At 43.1% G+C, this 17,753-nt stretch overlaps 1 protein-coding gene across 1 annotated transcript in view; it reads left to right on the top strand.

The window, feature by feature from the left end:
• Positions 1-17,127, top strand: part of LOC123501147 (piezo-type mechanosensitive ion channel component-like) — a 53,147-nt gene extending 36,020 nt beyond the window's left edge. The window contains 24 exon segments of the mRNA XM_045249733.1: positions 1,063-1,500; positions 3,467-3,588; positions 4,299-4,451; positions 5,214-5,329; positions 5,770-5,909; positions 6,224-6,381; positions 6,500-6,591; positions 6,868-6,933; positions 7,208-7,294; positions 7,430-7,604; positions 7,742-7,902; positions 8,209-9,111; positions 9,228-9,375; positions 9,786-9,938; positions 10,122-10,183; positions 10,635-10,793; positions 10,928-11,054; positions 11,411-11,658; positions 13,118-13,271; positions 13,389-13,527; positions 13,721-13,867; positions 14,245-14,458; positions 14,623-14,743; positions 14,988-17,127. Coding sequence (XP_045105668.1) covers positions 1,063-1,500; positions 3,467-3,588; positions 4,299-4,451; positions 5,214-5,329; positions 5,770-5,909; positions 6,224-6,381; positions 6,500-6,591; positions 6,868-6,933; positions 7,208-7,294; positions 7,430-7,604; positions 7,742-7,902; positions 8,209-9,111; positions 9,228-9,375; positions 9,786-9,938; positions 10,122-10,183; positions 10,635-10,793; positions 10,928-11,054; positions 11,411-11,658; positions 13,118-13,271; positions 13,389-13,527; positions 13,721-13,867; positions 14,245-14,458; positions 14,623-14,743; positions 14,988-15,158 — 4,454 coding nt within the window. The 3' untranslated portion in view covers positions 15,159-17,127.
• Positions 17,128-17,753: the final 626 nt, after the last annotated feature.

The raw sequence follows: 17,753 nt of genomic DNA, 5'->3' as shown, positions 1-17,753 counted from the left end.
CTGATATTGGTGGAATTTAGTTGTGCAAACTTCCTGTGGGTAAGAAAATCCTTGTACTTGTGCAGTAGATGGTTAGAGTTCAGTGTGTTGTTAGTTCAGTGTGTCATTAAGACAGTGTAGAGCTTTGGTGTTAGCTGCTTGAGCCATTTGTCATCAGTATGGTGCCTTTGCTGCTTGAAATGTTGTCATGCTTGGTGGCAGGTCTTCAGATGCATCAGCTAGTTGCAAATAGGCCATTGTGTGTTGCCACTACATAATTATAGTCCAGTATCACAATGAGTCACGTCATGCAACACAAGTGTTGCACTTCATTATCCAACAAAATAAGATAACCCTGTCAGTAAGTTTTACTCTACTCTTAGATGTTCACTGCATATTAATTTTCAATGTTTTTCCTGAATGTGGTGTGAGTGTTTTGCTTTGCTGTTGGGAAGCAGATAAATTCCCTTTAGCCACCAGAGCTGTCCAGACTGTGCCGCCAGTGTCTGGGGAACACTAGCACTTAGCTAGGAAATTCCAAGAACTGTTGTCCTTCCGTCACTTATTATTGTCATTAGATTTTCATAAAGACTTCAAGACATTAGTTGCTGAAATTGTTTTCTAAAATCATTATTTTTGGACTGTTACAAGTTTGACCACAAGCAGTTCAGCACTGGCTGGTCACTTGTGGTGACTATTTGGGATTGTAGACAAATCTAAAAACTCCTACATCAGCTTATGTGAACCTCCTACATAAATGAGTTGTCACTTGCATTGAGAGATGTTCAGCAGAAGGAAGCATGCAGAGTTGCTGCCAGCTGAAGATGGTGATGATAGTAACCACCATCACCACTTAATTTTTCCTTCCCACTCACCAATAGTAGATTGCAGAGTGTAGCTGCAGACATTTCCTGTTTAGCTGAAATCAACATCACTGTCTAATGACATGTTTGTGTGAAGGTGTGCATGTGTGTGTGTATGTACTAAAAAGATGCCTTCCTGCTTTCTCCTTTTGTATTCTTTTGTTCCGCCGACCAGATTTCAGCGAGGTGAGTTCCTAATGGTCGTTTATCCTTGTTGCAGCCAACACCTCGGAACAGTTTTCCAATGTCAGTAGTCCCCTTCCCTTGGAGATGACCTCGTCCCCTCCCCTGCCCCCCTCCGCAGGTGTGGATGACGTGCACGGCCTGTCGTCCCCCCGTCCCCGGGCCCCCAGTGCCACGCCTGGGGCCCCCACCCCCTCCTCCGCTAACCTCACCTTCTCCCTGGATGGTTACTTGGAGCCAACGCGTCTGTCCCTCACCACCCCTCACTTCTCACACCAGCCCATCACCTCCCCTTCAGAAGAATCTTTCCCCTTCTTCTCCCCTCCTCCATACCCTGCCCTGAGGGACCGCCACGCTCCCACTCGTGCCTCCGCCCCCGTCACCCACGACATTGGGCCACCATGGCTGAGAGAACACCTGGCCTACCACCGCCCCTCCGTCTCCACCACGTCGCCTGCCATGTCCCACCACACCTGTAATACCCTCTGCCCCCCAGCGCATGCCCCTCCTGCCCTGTGTCATCTTGTATCTACAGCACCACCCCTTAGCTGTCCCTGCCATTCCACACCCAGTTGTCCTGTCTCGTCCAGTGCACATTCCAGCCACCACTCTGACCTGCTCCTCCTCCTGTGTCCTTTTCTCTTTCCCTTTCAGTTTTTGACAGTGTGCGAGTTGTCCAGTCCACACATGTGTGAACTCAAAGTTTGTGTTTCTTTATGTTTCTTACAGTCCCTTCCTGGCACAGCTGCTGAATTTTACTACATTGGAAGCTGTCATGTGTTTTTGTTGTCTTGTTTTACAATATCTGAGATTATGCCACATACAAATACTATTCTGTAATCAGCAGCTCTCTATCTATCATCAATCATCACATAGTTGAAACATCCACACCAGTGGATGCCATGCAACACCAATAAAGAAGTACCGTTTTGTCATATTTTCTGTACGAGAAACAAACTTGAGCTGCCACATCTTGGAATACTTTTACTTATACTCAGCCTGTTGTTTGCCACATTCTTGATGTATACAATTCAATACTACATGAATGTGGTTGTTACCCCTCCACTCTTTGCACCTCGGCTGTCATGAGTCGTTATGTCGTTCCTGTACACAGGTGCTCTGCCTCTCCCCCTTGGACACATAGACTGTGCAAGGCAGCCACGTAAGGCGAGACACTGGCTGCATTTCACCCATAGACCCCTCCCTGGTGCGGCCACTGGTAACCCGTAGCTGTTTGTTCTGAGTGCAGCCTCTCCATCAGGAATGTCATGCATTCCTGCCAGGCTGACATGCATTTATAGACCTGACATTTTAACCAGTGCTTGACAGGAAACAGCCCATTAACAAATGCCTGACATGCTATTCTGCTGTGTATTCACAAAAACAGCACAAAACTAACATTGAAGAGCAGAGCATGAAGTGATATGTACACTAGGTGGCCACACAACCATCATTACAGCAACATCTTGTGTTGTGTCCATCATCTCTTCCTGAGACTGAGCCTTGCAGTGTGTGAGGTGGAGGTGATAGTGCTGGGATGTTTATGAGTGGCTCGTGCTTTTTATCACTGCGGATCATCAATTGTTGGGAGAACACGTAGATTCACTTCATTGCATCTGTACTGCAAAATTCGGTGAATACTCCTTCTCAGCCCAGCACAGTCAGGTGTGACCTGTAGTGCACTCTCACCTCCACAAGAAAATTTACCTTAAACTGTACATAAACAGACTTACTTTCATTACAGACTGTACATATATGAGTATTTTCACATTCTGTGTACATACCTTACCTCTTTATTTTTTTCTTTTTCTTTTACCTTCCACAGAATATAATGTCTATATTACAGTCTTCAGTGTATGATATGTATATAGTACTCATGTGTCTTCTTATTCCTTTCCCTTTCAGCTCTGTGTGTACTTGTCACTTGTTCAGTATGTTGTTCTGTGTAGAATGAAGTGATGCTACATACATTCCATGTGTTGCTGCAATGCTTGCAGCAGTAGCAGCTACACATCCATGTAGGATTAACTTGGTCAATATTTCAAGTCATTTATGTATGTATGTCTGTATGTCTGTAGGTTCATTGGAAAATGACAATAGAAATAAGAGTGATTGTGTTGCTGTAGCACGAGGCAACACAACACTTCGCAGGCTCATCGTTGCATTTACTTTCCCACATCTCTACCTTCCTCCTTCCTCTCCCCTTCAGTCCCTTAGATCATGAAATACCCATAGACCATCAATTTTGTTAGCCATAACTCCCTTAGACCACAGTACTGACATCCCTGACAAGAATTTATAAAGTCATGACCTTGTTGCATGTTGCAGTGCCAGAATGATCACTCAGTCCTTGACAAACCCTTCACAGTGCAGTCAGTCCAAGTCACTACACACTGAATAGATGCCACAGCAAGACACTGACACTGGCTTACCTCCCGCAGCAATACGGTCTGGCGACTATTACATGTTTGAGGATTATGGAGACTATGAAGGACTCGCACCACTGGAGATACCTGAGGAGCCGCCACAAGGGGACACCACGCAGGGATTGACAGTTTCAGAGGTGAGCGGTGAGCAGAACGACGCTCTCTCTCTCTCTCTCTCCACAGTCTGTCAGGTTCTCCTCACTCATGAAGCACAGAAAAATGGATTGTGTGAAATACTTGTAGTGGATGTTACCTAGTTGTTACTGTTAGTTATTGTCACTAGTGGTTGATAGTGGTGGGTGGCTAAGTATTTGTATATATTATTTGTTGCCTTAACCAATAACACTATTCTAAGGTATTTGTATACTTTGTTACTTACCAACTCTACTAATACTATTTTTTTGTCATTCTCTCTCTCTCTCTCTCTCTCTCTCTCTCTCTCTCTCTCTCTCTCTCTCTCTCTCTCTCTCTCTCTCTCTCTCTCTCTCTCTCTCTCTCTCTCTCTCTCTCTCACCTTGTTTCTCATTGTGTGCGTGTGTGTATATGTGTATGTCTTTGTGAATGTGTGAATGTGTGTGTGTGTGTGTGTAAATATTTTCTTGGTCATTCTATGTTTTGATTTTGATTTGATTTTATATTTATCTCTTCTTTATTATTTATTCACTGTACTTTATTGATTTTTTTATACACTACTGCACATGGACTCTGTCTGACTTCCTTGGGTATGCATGTGTCTGCGTATGATCCATTTTTTACACAAACATTTTCTGTGCAAACATGGAATATTTTTGCATGACTCGTGCAACGTCTATACTTGTGTGCATGCCTGGGTTGGGTCGGGTGACAGCTGCTGAGTTCTGCGCTGAAGACAGACATCGTGGAGGCGGCTGAGGAGGCTCGGACCGCCCGCCTCTCAGAGTCTGATGCCACTTCCCGCCGCTCATCTTATGTGAGGCGGCCGGTTCGACGCACCCTGTCTGGCCGCTCGCAGGTGTCCATGGTGCGTCCCCCTCTGTGCCTCACCCCTCATCCTGCCACTGCCACTGCCACTGCCTATAATTCTTCCTGTCTATCTCTCAGGTCCAGTTTCTAAATTTTAATCATCTCTTTTCACTCCCAAAAAATGGAAGCAGAGCAGAGAGCAGATGAGGAGATTAGTGCCTGACACAGTCCAGCAACCTCTGTCACTGCTTGTTCTGCTTCCTTTTGGTTGGCAGTTTCATTATTGCCAAGCCATGTTCACTTAGTGATCATCCACATAGCTGCATGGCTGTGCAGTTTCTTTATCACTGCCTTTTAAGTTTTGCAGCCTTTATTAAGCAGCTTTATATTTTTGCTAACTCATCATCACTTGTTTTTCAGAAGGAAATCTGGTTAGTTATTCAGATCCAAATGGAATTTCTATATCTCATTTCAATTCATTATATTTTCTTTTTCTCATTATTTCACAGTACAGTAACATTTGTTCTAGTTGTCGGATAGATAAAGTCAGACTCATTGCCTCCAAATTCATAGTCATTTGCCTCAACTCTGTAATAAGGAAGCAGAATTTGTTTGTCTCTCATTCCTCAATAAGGGGAACAGAATATATTTCTCCATCATTTCTGTCACATGCAAGTTTCCCACTTCTCTTTCTCTTTACTGTTATTCACTCACAAAAAAGAAACTCTTCCACTTCTGGCCCAAACTTTTCCTTCTGCTGCTTGAGACATCATGCTCCATGGCAATAATGATGAGCACACTGATGTTGCTGGTGTTTCAGGCATCCCGGACTTCACGAACAACATCTAGGAGTGTGCGCATTCATCCCCGACCTCGCTCACCCCCAGCTGTTCCTCACTCGCCCCCACCCCTGCCTCTCTCCTCACCTCCACGACGGTCAGTCTTTTCTTAATCTACTTCCTTCATGCAAAGTCTTTTGTCTCTTGTATTTCCTGTCTTCTGTATCATTCAGATGAACATTGTTTTATCTCTCATTTCCCATAATTTTGTTATTGTCATCATAGAACATATATACATTCGGTGTGTCCTCTTTATTAATTATGTTATTGTTTTATCATAAATCTCTAAAATATCTCCTTGTGTCTCTGTGTATAATCTTAGCGTATCTCCAGTCTGAATGCTTTTCATGTCCCCATTATTGGTTCCTTTTCTCTATGGTCCACAGTTTTCTTCCTTTTATTTCACACCAGGATCCCTCAGGCCACCTTTGTTTGACAGACTGTTTTACCACAAAATCTGAAGAGAACATTTGTGTCCATTCACACCATTACTACAGGTTTGTGTTTCAGGCAAATAGCAAGTTAAATTTTCCACAGGTCTCCCTTGGCATCTGGTCGGCCACCCCCACCCTCCACCCTGCCGCCCCTGCCTCCCATTCCCCAGCTGGATGGCGGGTACCTGGCTGATGATTCCACTGCACATGACTACTCTGAGATTGAACCTGCTGAGCCTCAAGGTGAATGTCTGATGAGGTTTCGTGTGTTCCCTATACATAATGGTCATGTAACTGTACACTTACTGTGTTTTGATCAACTAGATAAAAATTACAAAGTTGTCAATTAGATTTAGAAATAGATTATCTATATATTGAGCCTTTTCTCTTCCATTCACAATTTGCAAGGAGCAATCATGGCTGCAAATTTGATAATATGGTACAATTTCTTGTCAATATCCTTTAAGGAGTAGGGTTGTTTAGGGGGTTAAAAGTAGCTGGCAGTCTTTGGCTTTGTGCATTTACATGAAACTAAATATTTCCTCCCCTTCCCACAGGCCTTGCTCCCATCCTGCGGAAGATTGTTCATTGGGCTAAGTTTGCCTGGGAATTCCTGGAATCTCTGATGATCTCGGCAACACAGCTGCTGAACCGCCTCTCCAAAGATTACCGCTACGTGGCGTGCTCTCTCTCAGAAGAGAAGAAGAGGCTCAAGGTAAGTCTCTCACATTCATAGTTGGAAGTGAGATGTATTCCTTTTGTGAATTGTATTTATTTGTTAAATATTGGTGTCCTGAATCAAGGGAAACTTCTCATGCCTTGTTGCTGATCAGGAGACAGAAGGGTTCAGGGTCATGCCTGGGGCGCCGCCACAACCACCACAGCCCGAGACTGGCTGGTCAGAAGTCCCTCTCAACCAAAATGGGTGAGACAAAACTTTAAACATTGTACTTGTACTTAATCCTTCAGTTATTCACAGACTAAAGTTCTGTACTCTTATTAGAGTAATATTATATTAATAGTGAGGATTCATTATGCGGCAAATTTTAGAATATATTGAATTTATTTCCAAGGCCTAAAAGTAGATCATTTGGTAACATAATTTTCTCTGTATTAGAATATAGTAGTTGAACCACCAGTAAGTAATCCTCCTAAGAAACGTGGCTGTAGGTGTGCAGGTGTTCATGTGATGCTTCCACAGGTATGGTGGACAGGAGCCTTTGGAGATACGAGTGGAGAAGGCAAGTGAGGACAAGACAGATGACAGGTGAGTTGAGAGGAACGTAAAACTTTCTCTCACAAGATGCAATAATTTATTAGTACTGTATAGAACTTTACGAAGATTACAGTAATTGATTTAATTGTGATTGTCATCATTATTTTTGTTGATTCACTATATTCCTCACATTAGGAACATTATATTACATTGTACATAAGCAGATCAGGTAGCAAAAGGTGGTCAGGTAAATACAAATGTTCAATCTTTGGTCTTACATAAAGAAAATTTTGTCATTGTGATTTGTTGACATTTCTGTTGTTAGTGTGGACCTGGTGGACATCGGAGAATCCCAAGAGAAAGACTTCAAGAAGGAACAGCCTCCTCTTGTCAAACTCATTATTGCCATGTGGTGTGTATTTATTCCTTATCCAGTGTATTATTTCACTTGTATTCTTGTTTCATATAGTCATTCTCTCCCTCAACGTAAGATCAATTTTCTTTCTTGTTTAGTCCCTTGGATCACCACCTCTTCTCTCCCCCACAGGTATGCCATCCTCTCACGGTCTGAGTTGGTGTGCTACATAATGATATTCGTGAACCAGATCAAATCAGCAAGCGTCTTGTCACTGCCACTGCCATTCCTGGTGTTCCTGTGGGGCTCCCTCAGTGTGCCACGCCCCACCAAGTCCTTCTGGATCACTGTCATCGCCTACACTGAGGTCATGCTCTCATCTTTTCCCAATATTATACTTGTCATTATTGCTGCTCCTTGTTTGATAATAGCATGATTTGCATTGTTAATATCCTCCATAATTGTTTCTCCAATGCTTGATTTTTCTTTTTCTTCCACCTCCAGATTATTGTGGTGGTGAAGTACTTGTTCCAGTTTGACTTCTTTCCCTGGAATCAAGTGGCACTTGACGCCCCCTTTTGGCCTCCACGCATCGTTGGTGTTGAGAAGAAGAACAGATATGCTGTGTACGACTTGGCGCTGCTGCTGGTGGTGTTCTTCCACAGGTAAAGGTGGATGGCTTGTCAAGGCTACAGTGCTAGTCTCAAAAGATTAGGTTCATGCACTGTTGCTTACATCCTACTCAAGGACATCATTTAATTCATCTCCAGTACTTTTCCATTTCCTCATTCTTCATCCAGCTCATGTACTTGAGATGTGTTAAATATTATTGGCTGTAAAATTCAAGTACAGGATAAAATACAAAACTCCATTATGTATTAAGGTGAACTCTTTCTTTTTCCATGCATGTAACATTAACCAGTTCAAAATCTGTAATGTACAAATTAACATGGTCAAAATCATCATTACAGATTTATGCTGAAGAGCCTTGGATTATGGAAGGAATCCTCAGACATGACCCCCACCGTTACTGCCCGTACCTCACCTGCTCCCACCCCTACATCCTCCTCCCCATCCTCCACACCCCAGGGAACAAGGAAAGGGGAGGAATCCACCCTGTCTGCTCCAACCTCTAAGGAGGATGAGGATGAGTCAACACTCTCCTACACCAAGGACACCTCTCTGTTGTCCAAAGACACAAGAGAAGAGGAGTCGCTGTTCTCCAAGGATGACACTAAGGGCAGCAGCTCCCTCACATCCAAGGATTTCAAGGACATTTCTCTGACATCCACCGGCCACACACGGGACAGCTCCCTGCCTACCACACTGCAGGATACTTCCCTGACATGGCAGGAGCAAGAGAGTTCTCTGCTACTGAATGCCAATGATGAGTCCTTGATGACTCGTGCTTCAGAGCCTCTCCCAGGATCCTCTCCCTCACACTACCTGCCACTGTCTGAGGGCAGCCAGACACCCCAAGCAGAGTCTGACACGACATACCAGCAGCAATTAGGAAGTGAAACGGCAGACTATGCAGAGACTTGGATGCCGGGTCAGCATGCCAGGCACTCATCCCTGGTGTCTCAGGTGCCGGGTGGAGCAGAAACCACAAAGCCTCGCACCTCCTCCCTGGTGGTGCGGCCCGAACACCGCCGCCACCTCTCGGAGGGCTCTCGCGTCTCCTTCAGCCAGCGCGCCCCATCCCTCACCTCTCACTGCACACACATCTCTCAGCCCTCCCAGTCCGGTGCTTCAGACTCTGTGCATGTGACCTGTACTGTCTGCAACCTCCAGGCACTGAGGGACCTCCAGAAACCAGACATGGAAGAAGTGAAAGAGAACTTGCAGCAGCTGCCTAAGATTGCAAAGGGAGGGTAAGTGTGAATATTGATCTACTCAGTTGTCTTCTGAGTTTATATAATTATCAATCATTCTATACATAAAAAATTTCTAATGACTTGCCTCTATACAATCAACCTCTCCCTCTCAGTGCTGAGCGTCAGGTCAACAAGGTGCGAGGGTTCCTGGACAGGCTGCTTCATCAGGAGTCTCAGGTTTCGGTGGATGTCTACGCCTACATGTTTTTCTGTGACTTCTTTAACTTCTTTGTCCTCATCTTTGGCTTTGCAGCATTTGGGGTAAGTGGTTTGGCTCAAGTCTGAAGAATTCTATATAAAAGCTGTAATATACCATGGTGATTGTAACTTATTTTCCATTCAGTGAATTCATAAAAATTGTTAATATACAGCTACAATACTGAACTGAACTCTACCGTGAATATAACAAATACTGTTTTATAGAAATTAATGAAACATGACAAGTTAAAATAATGTGAAGACCATAAGCCAGTCTTCTGTATTAACTCTGAAGGTTCTGCAGCAGAAAGCCTGAAGGAACAAGATGGTCATAAAATTAAAACTCGTGCTATCTATATTCTGTCTATGACCTTCCTGCTTAGGATATCCATAGCAAGGCACATACACAAAAATAACCCATCCTTAGAACCCCAGGTGCTGGAGTACTGAGCTGTGCCTGCCATGCATTACAGACTCAGCAGGGGGATGGAGGTGTCAAAGCTTACCTGGAGGACAACCGAGTGCCCATTCCCTTCCTGGTGATGCTGATCCTGCAGTTTGGCCTCATCATTGTGGACCGGGCTCTGTTCCTCAGGAAGTTCATCTTAGGCAAACTAATATTTCAGGTGAGACAGGAGCTGTAATGAAACACAAATCAATGAAAGCCGAGTGATAACCTCCTGAATTCACTATTACACTTCACATTGATGTGTGCAACATAAAAAGTTATGTAACATTTTATTCAGCAAACAATGATGGCTGATGGTTACAGTAGCAAAGCTTAACCCTCATTTTAATTTCATTTCCAGGTTATCCTCACATTTGGGATACATATATGGATGTTCTTTATTCTGCCAGCTGTAACAGAAAGGTGGGTAAAGTCACTTCCCTATCATCCCCTCCTACCATGCCTCCTGCGATCTCTTATGCACATGCTCCTGGGCAGCAGGCATGGCATGTCAATAGGAGTGAGCAGAAAATGCACTTTTGTAGACACTTTTTATCTTATAACTTTACTACCATTGCATAGAGGCAGGATGAAAATGTTGTGTATATATATATATATATATATATATATATATATATATATATATATATATATATATATATATATATATATATATATATATATATATATATATATATATACTGAGTTTGGCTGGGAGTGACACATGGTGACTCCCTTTCTATGTATGTCATTTAAATGGACTATAGCAGATATTATGGAGGCTGGGCAGTATGAGCACTGTTACTTTCCTTTACCTGGCAAGTAGATAATTACAGCAAGCAACACACACTGACTCACAGGTGGTTCATTGCAGGAAGTTCAATGCCAATCGGGCACCACAGATCTGGTACATGGTGAAGTGCCTCAACCTTCTCCTCTCAGCCTACCAGATCCGCTGTGGCTACCCAACCAGGATCCTTGGCAACTTCCTCTGCAAACAATACAACTACCTCAATCTTTTCTCATTCAGACTGTAAGAGTACTAGTCTGTATATCAATGGCTATCAAGATTAATGGTTACCCTGTGGTATAAGATGATTATAGGCAGTGGATTACACATCAGACAACATACTGAATTATGCATTACTTTACTCTGTATGCCCACAGATTCATGAGTGTGCCATTCTTGTTTGAGCTGCGAACACTGATGGACTGGATCTGGACAGACACAAGCATGAGCATTGGTGACTGGGTGAAGATGGAGGATATCTTCTCCCACATCTTCAGGCTCAAGGTGAACAAACCACAGACACACCTTGCTGTAGAGGCCTTCATCCTGAATGGAAGAGTAGCATGATCAGAAGAGCAGTTAATTTAAAAGACATGTGTCTAGATGGCTAAGAAGTCTATTCTTTGGGTCTGCTTTTTATAAGATGTTTTGCATTTTCTACTTAGTCAAGGTATAAATGTAATAAAATACCTGTTTTATTCTATTCAAGTAAGCCTAAAGCTTGAAATGCAAACACAAATGATCTCATTCTCTTATTGAATGGTAAGCCTTAAGATGTCAAATTTGATCTCTTGCTTTCTCTTTTGGCAAACTTATATATAGGACCAACATCAAATTACATTCTAATCTTAATTGGACAGTGTGAGCGGCGAGCAGAAATTGAGTATCCCCAAGCACGTGGAGAGGGCAAGCGCAAAATCATCAAGTATGGCATGGGTGGCTGTGCATTGTTTTGGGTGATAGCCTTCATCTGGTTCCCACTCGTGCTGTTTGCCCTCAGCAACACGGTGGGTCAGGCAAACCCGCCTTATGACGTCACCGTCCAGATCACCGTTGGTGCCTACCAACCAATATTCCGCATGACAGCCCAGCAGCAGAGCCTCTCACAGTAAGACCATTTGTGCAATATAGTTTTTTTTCCAGGTGTCATTCAACTAAAAAGTTTTTTTAGAAGAGCATGTTGAATGGAAATTTACACCAGGCATAAAAATTAGTCAATCTGCTTTTCCTCTCCATGCAACCAATGCTTAAGTTTCTCTCCATGCAACAAATGATTTAGTTAAGTTAATGTTAGGGTGAGTGTAATGTGTTTCTCTGGGTGTCCAAACCACCAACAGTTCTAACACTGTCATGGAGGGGGAACATAGGGGTGAATAGGGCACAGAACACCTCTAATATATACTGAATGGGGGAGTTTGTGGCATTCAAAAGCTATTTTTCTTATATTTACTTTGTGTTTTCAAGTGTCTTCAGGGGAGAGTGTGTAACACGTTATACTTGTGGCCTCGTATTCCTGTAACAAAGGAAGGAGGTCATCCCCACACTCCTTTCAGTCTTTCTTGTCAGTTTGGCAGGCATGTGGAGAGACAGAGACAGTGCCTGTGCAGGTGTGGGGTCTGGATGAGTGAAGATGGTGTTGGACTGAGCTTCAGGGTCCACACAGACTAGGCAGAATCTGTCAGGTTTGGAAGGGGACTTTGCCCACTTGCATTGAAAATAAAGTGTGTTTTTATGATATGGTGCTGTAGGTGGTATGCTAAAGTACTGATCCCATCAGGCATGGGTGAAGAGTATCTGGATAGCTCAAGTGGAGGAGAGAAGGTTTTCCCCTGTAGTTGTGGGAGGTAAAAGTAACAATAGTGGATGTGGTAGAGGAGGATGGAGTTGAGGTGGGGGGGGTTGTGGTGTGGGAAGAGGAGAAAGGCAGTGTGGATACCGAGGTTATGTGTGGCTGTTGGGTGGGAGCATTTATTGGGGGCAAGGAATTATCACACGGGGGGGCCTGATGAACAGAGTGGTAGTCCAGGGCTGGTCAAGAGGGAGAGTCAAGGTCAGGGCCAGGAAGGATGGGGGTGTCAGGTTGATGAGGGGCAGACCCTGGAGCCCCAATAGAGGATGTGTTAAAATTTCCATTATTGTCCATGGTGAGCCAGTTTAAGAGGAGGGAGATAAGGAGGTCCACCCAACAGAGTCCTCATGAGGGCAAGAGCAAAAAGAGAGCAGGGGTACTGTACCCATGGTCCACTGAGGCAATTTCCGAATGAGACAAACCCAGTATCACATCCCATTGGTACTGCTCTCACTCTGGAAGAAAGGAGAAGGAAGAGACCCTGGCAAATTTTGTCAGTCTAGAGGCTGAAGCTTGAGGTATCAGGCCACAGCCCCCATACCCAAAGCCTTCCCCTGTTTTTAATGGAACATGGTATGGGAGGGAACCAATGCTCAAAGGCCCTCATAAAATCCTTCAGATTGACCTTTTCAGTCAACCTACTGTTGCTGTGACCAAAGAAAAAGGAAGCTACATGGCACTTCTCCCTCTTATCTCATATGACAACACTGATTCACAGGTTCAGCCAGAATGACTGGTACTCCTTCAACAACCACTACCTCCAGGACCGTGAGGCTCAGACCTTCCTCAGCAACTATGACTATCCAGACGTGGTGGTTGGAGAGCTCAATGGCAACTCCAATGCCATCTGGGGCATCTCACCCCCAGCACAAGTAAACACAAAAAATTACAACTTAATTAGAAGTCAATCACTTATTTACCATTTGTCTCAAACTCCAAATACATCTGTTTGTTTGTTCTTCATAGTCTCATAAATGCTTGATCTCCAGAAACGACTCATCACTGAACTCCAGAGCAACCACACCATTAAACTTAAGCTTGACTGGACAGTAAAACGACCATCAAACAGCCCTGATATTGCCTCTGAATGCAAGGCAAAAAGGGAGGTGAATCTTGAGGCTTACAAAGGTATGGCACAAAAGCAGCCATGAAACAAGTCCCAGTCTTTTAATGTGTGCAAGACAAATTTTTTACTTTGGCCAGAGAGAGAAAACAATCATTACTCATCTTGAAAGAGCACAAACCAAATATTAAGAATACTTTGTACTTCTCTCACAGAACCCAAGTCATAATTTTTATCCTTTGTTTTGTGTTCCATCAGGACAAGTGAGGAATCCTGTGAGGGAGAAATTGGTTCGTATCTTGGAGGGGGAGTTGGACCAAAACCCAGTCTTGATCCCCAATCTGTTCCCAAAGTTTCTCAAGATAACTAACAAGGGTCAGGCTATATACATTCCTCAGCTTGAAGGTGAGTGTTGCTATGCTCAGTTGTCTTCACAAAATCACCAGTCATTAGCAATTCAAGGTATAGTGCTGGTGATTCTTTTTATTGAAACCTTAGTCTTTTGTTACCGAATCTGCTGGCCAGAGAAATAAGTTTATGCCAATCGAGTCAATCTGAAGACAGAATGGCTGCAGCCTCATAAAAATACAACTCTAAGCATTTTCAATGGTACTATGTAAAATATTTGAAAAATTATTGAAGCATGAATTTTAAGCAGTTCATGGTTGTAATCCACCAAGTAAGTTCAAATTCAGATTATTAATGATGATATTGTACAGAAAATTTCCTGAATTGATGCAACATTTTTCTTCTGTGTTATTGTCTTGCTTCTATCTCCCCAGATGAATCTGAAGGCTATGTAGACTTGAAACTGACCTTGCAGAGTGCAGGTCTTGGTAACTTGGTCTCAAGGCAGAAGTGGTGGGAGGTACAAGAGAACTGTGAAAATGGATATTTTGGCTGGCTGCCACATTACAGTCAGTGCCGCTTCCTCACCATCTACACTTTTAATGACAAGACTTTCCCTAAAGGCCTTAGCTTCATCTCTGGTGGAGGGTGAGTGTATCAGCATTACAAGACATATTTGCTTTTAATTCAAAGGAAAATTTATGAGCCAAAAATTTGTTTATCTGGAATTTTTGGAACCATCTTGCAAATGCTAAAACAGTATCTGTTTCTCTAGTGAAGAACAAACCAGTAACCAACCTCTTATCTTCCAGCATTGTGGGGATGTACACCACACTGGTGCTGGTGGCAGGGAAGATGCTGCGAGGCTATTTTGCTGGCTCGGCACTCAAGATCATGTTTGATGACTTGCCAAATGTCGACAGAATATTGCAGGTGAGGAATCCAGGCACAAATCTTGCTGGAAGTAAATAATGAATGGCATGACTGTTCATAATTTGTGTCAAGCAAAGACTGATGAGGGTGTAATCTAGATGTGGTGTTGCATGGTAGCGATAATCCAAAATGTGCAAAGTTAAACAGTATTGCTGAAGTGATAGCATTTGATATTGAATAGTGTACTCACCCAGCAATGCATGATCTGGTTGTGCTGTGGTACTGATGACTGTCCCTCTCACAGCTGTGCCTGGATATCTACCTGGTGAGGGAAAGCAGTGAGTTAGAACTGGAGGAGGATCTCTTTGCCAAGCTGGTCTTCCTCTTCCGTTCACCCGAAACTCTCATCAAGTGGACTCGCCCTCCAGAGGAGGAAACGCCTGAGGGAGAGGAAGGGGACCCACAGTTGGAGTGATTTGTTCCTCAACTTTAATAACCAGCATTCCCTTGGGCTTGCTGCTCCCTTCAAGTCCCCTCACCAGGCATTCCCTTGAAAGTGGAGTCAGCTTAGCCCATGAGTGCACAACTCTTTTAGTCAGCTCACTGTTGCATTACTTGATGTTGTGAAAGCCATAGAGAGATAGTATAGGGTTTCTTTGGAGGTTTGTTGATGGACTGCAGCCAGTGGGAGCTGAGTTGCTTTACCCAAGCTTCAGCTATTGTTGTCCTGTATTTGTGGCGGAGAATAGAAATTGGTACTTGTTAACCCCTTACGTGCGACCAGCCTACATATCGGTGGTGAAATTTGAAACTGCAATGCCGATCAGCCTATATATATATCAAGGGTTGTAAAAAAGACTGGCGGTAAGAGGTAGCAAGCTGGCATTAGCACCATTAGAAAGAGCATTTTCTGTAGGCCAGGACGAACTATTGTAATGCTGGCACGCACTGCATACTAGCAGTCCACCCACCCCCCTTCCCCACGTGATTCACTGAGGGTCTGGTCAATCCTGTCCCTCCCTCCTCCCTCCCTCTTCCCGCCTCCTCTCCCCTTCCTAGGCCTTCCCTTCCTTTGTGTGTGTCATTGGAGGGTTGTCTGGGCGCCGTGTTAACTTCTGGCGCGCACATATACACGTACATATGCACACAAAACTTTGTGTGCACCAGAAATGAGCCATGAATTTAGTTTTTTTTTGTGTGTGTGTGGTTGTAGGAGGTGATAGCTGTATGATGCAGACATACACGTGGTGTTATGTTGTTTCCTGTGTTACACCACTCATTCTAAGAATGTGGTGCAACTTATCGGGGCATGTGTATGCATTCAATATGCACCTTTTTTTTTGTTATACGTATATCTGAGTACAACCAGAGGAGGTGAAACCCCGTTTTCTGTTGGCCCACAGGGAGGATATTTTCTTCATTATTCAGACTTTGGCGGCCCGCCACGGCCGAACCAGAGCACTTACAAAGTTGCGGATTTTTATTTCAGATGCAGAAAAATATGATCTACAACCCCATAAGAAAAAAAAAAAAATCCCTTGGTTGTAAAATACCCGGAAATGGTTGGCCAGGGGGTGAAGGAAGGTAAAAAAAAATAATCATACGTAAGGGGTTGACATTGTATTTCACATTTGGTGGGAAGAATTATTCTAAAAGGAGGAGACAAGGAAGCAATACAGATTGTTAGGTGAATTGGAAAAGAAAGTAAATAGCTAAATTCAGTGAGGAAGGTTTGTATAAATAAAGTAGAATTGTTAAAATGATTTTAACATATAGAAGAAAGGAAAGATGGCTACACAAGTGACTTACTAGGTTATATAGAATTAGTAATATTTATTTATTTATAAAAAAAAATACTAAGGTGAGGCTCGTAAGAAGAGGGTAGAGCAATATATTCAGCTTGTCTCGTGGCAATAGTGTCGCCTACATAAACACAGCTTGGTGCAATGTGACTTTGGGTCCACACTTGACTCTAGCAAATGCATCTGTGTAGCAAAGGGTGGGCACTCCTGTGCCACAGCCTCAGTATTAATCAAGGCATGCTGTATGAGTACTTACCTAGATGTAGATTTCAAGTGTGCCTAATGTTTTTGTGCTATCAGAAATGCTGACTCTTTTATACGGTAGCTTTCCTACAATATTTTTTAGGGTTTAACAACCTTTATTTAACAGAGAAGAGAAGCTAGTAACGATTGGATTACAGACATTATTAGCATGAAATATCTTCAGAATAATTAAATTATGCAACTTTTACACTACAATTTGTCCAGTGATGACTTTCTCCTTGCCCTGAGCTTCACTGTGCGGTATGTGTCACAGTGCAGCAATTAGTACACAGCTGCTGTTTTCATGGGATGACAGTTGTGGAACCTATTAAAACAAATAAAATTTTATAAGAATTACTGACACATATTTAGGTTAAAATAAATCTTTAAAAAAAATGACGGAAGTATTTGTGAAATTTGCACTGTATACTACTATTCCTGATGCTGTCCTTCAAAGTGTTACTGAGACAACATGACTACAGGCACAAGCATCCTTATACACTATGACCTCTACAAGTTTTCCCCTCAAATTCTTCACCACCCAACACTACAGAGGATTGCTTGTATCACATCACATTGTATTTACACTAAAATCTGGTAACTGACATGTAATATCACAATGATTAGTATTGCAGCAGAATGATGTACATGAATTATCAGTCACCTTGGTGGCAAGGGATGTTTTACAGGGTGCAGGACGTCATCAACACATGCCACTGTCGTGTTTGATATGTTTAGACAAGTGGCTCATTTTGTGTTGTAGATGCTTTCCACTTTGGCAGAATTTACGTTGTGACGTCACAGAGTAAGCTTTGAAAATGTGGTCCCTAGGTGTAGAGATGATGATGATAAAGATGGTGAGGGAAAAAGAACACATCTGGGACCTCAGAAATCAATTATGCAGTAAAAAAAAAAAAGCTTGGGCAAATTGTCTTTTGACGAAATAGCTGCCACTCTACAAGAACTATTTCCAAGGGTTTTGTTGGAGGTGAGGATTGAAGACTTGTCAGGACTTAATTTGATCA

This window comes from Portunus trituberculatus, chromosome 9, assembly GCF_017591435.1.
Source record: "Portunus trituberculatus isolate SZX2019 chromosome 9, ASM1759143v1, whole genome shotgun sequence".
Taxonomy (NCBI): Eukaryota; Metazoa; Arthropoda; class Malacostraca; order Decapoda; family Portunidae; genus Portunus; species Portunus trituberculatus.
Note: the sequence above shows the minus strand (reverse complement) of the source record. Positions and strands in the feature narration are given on the sequence as shown.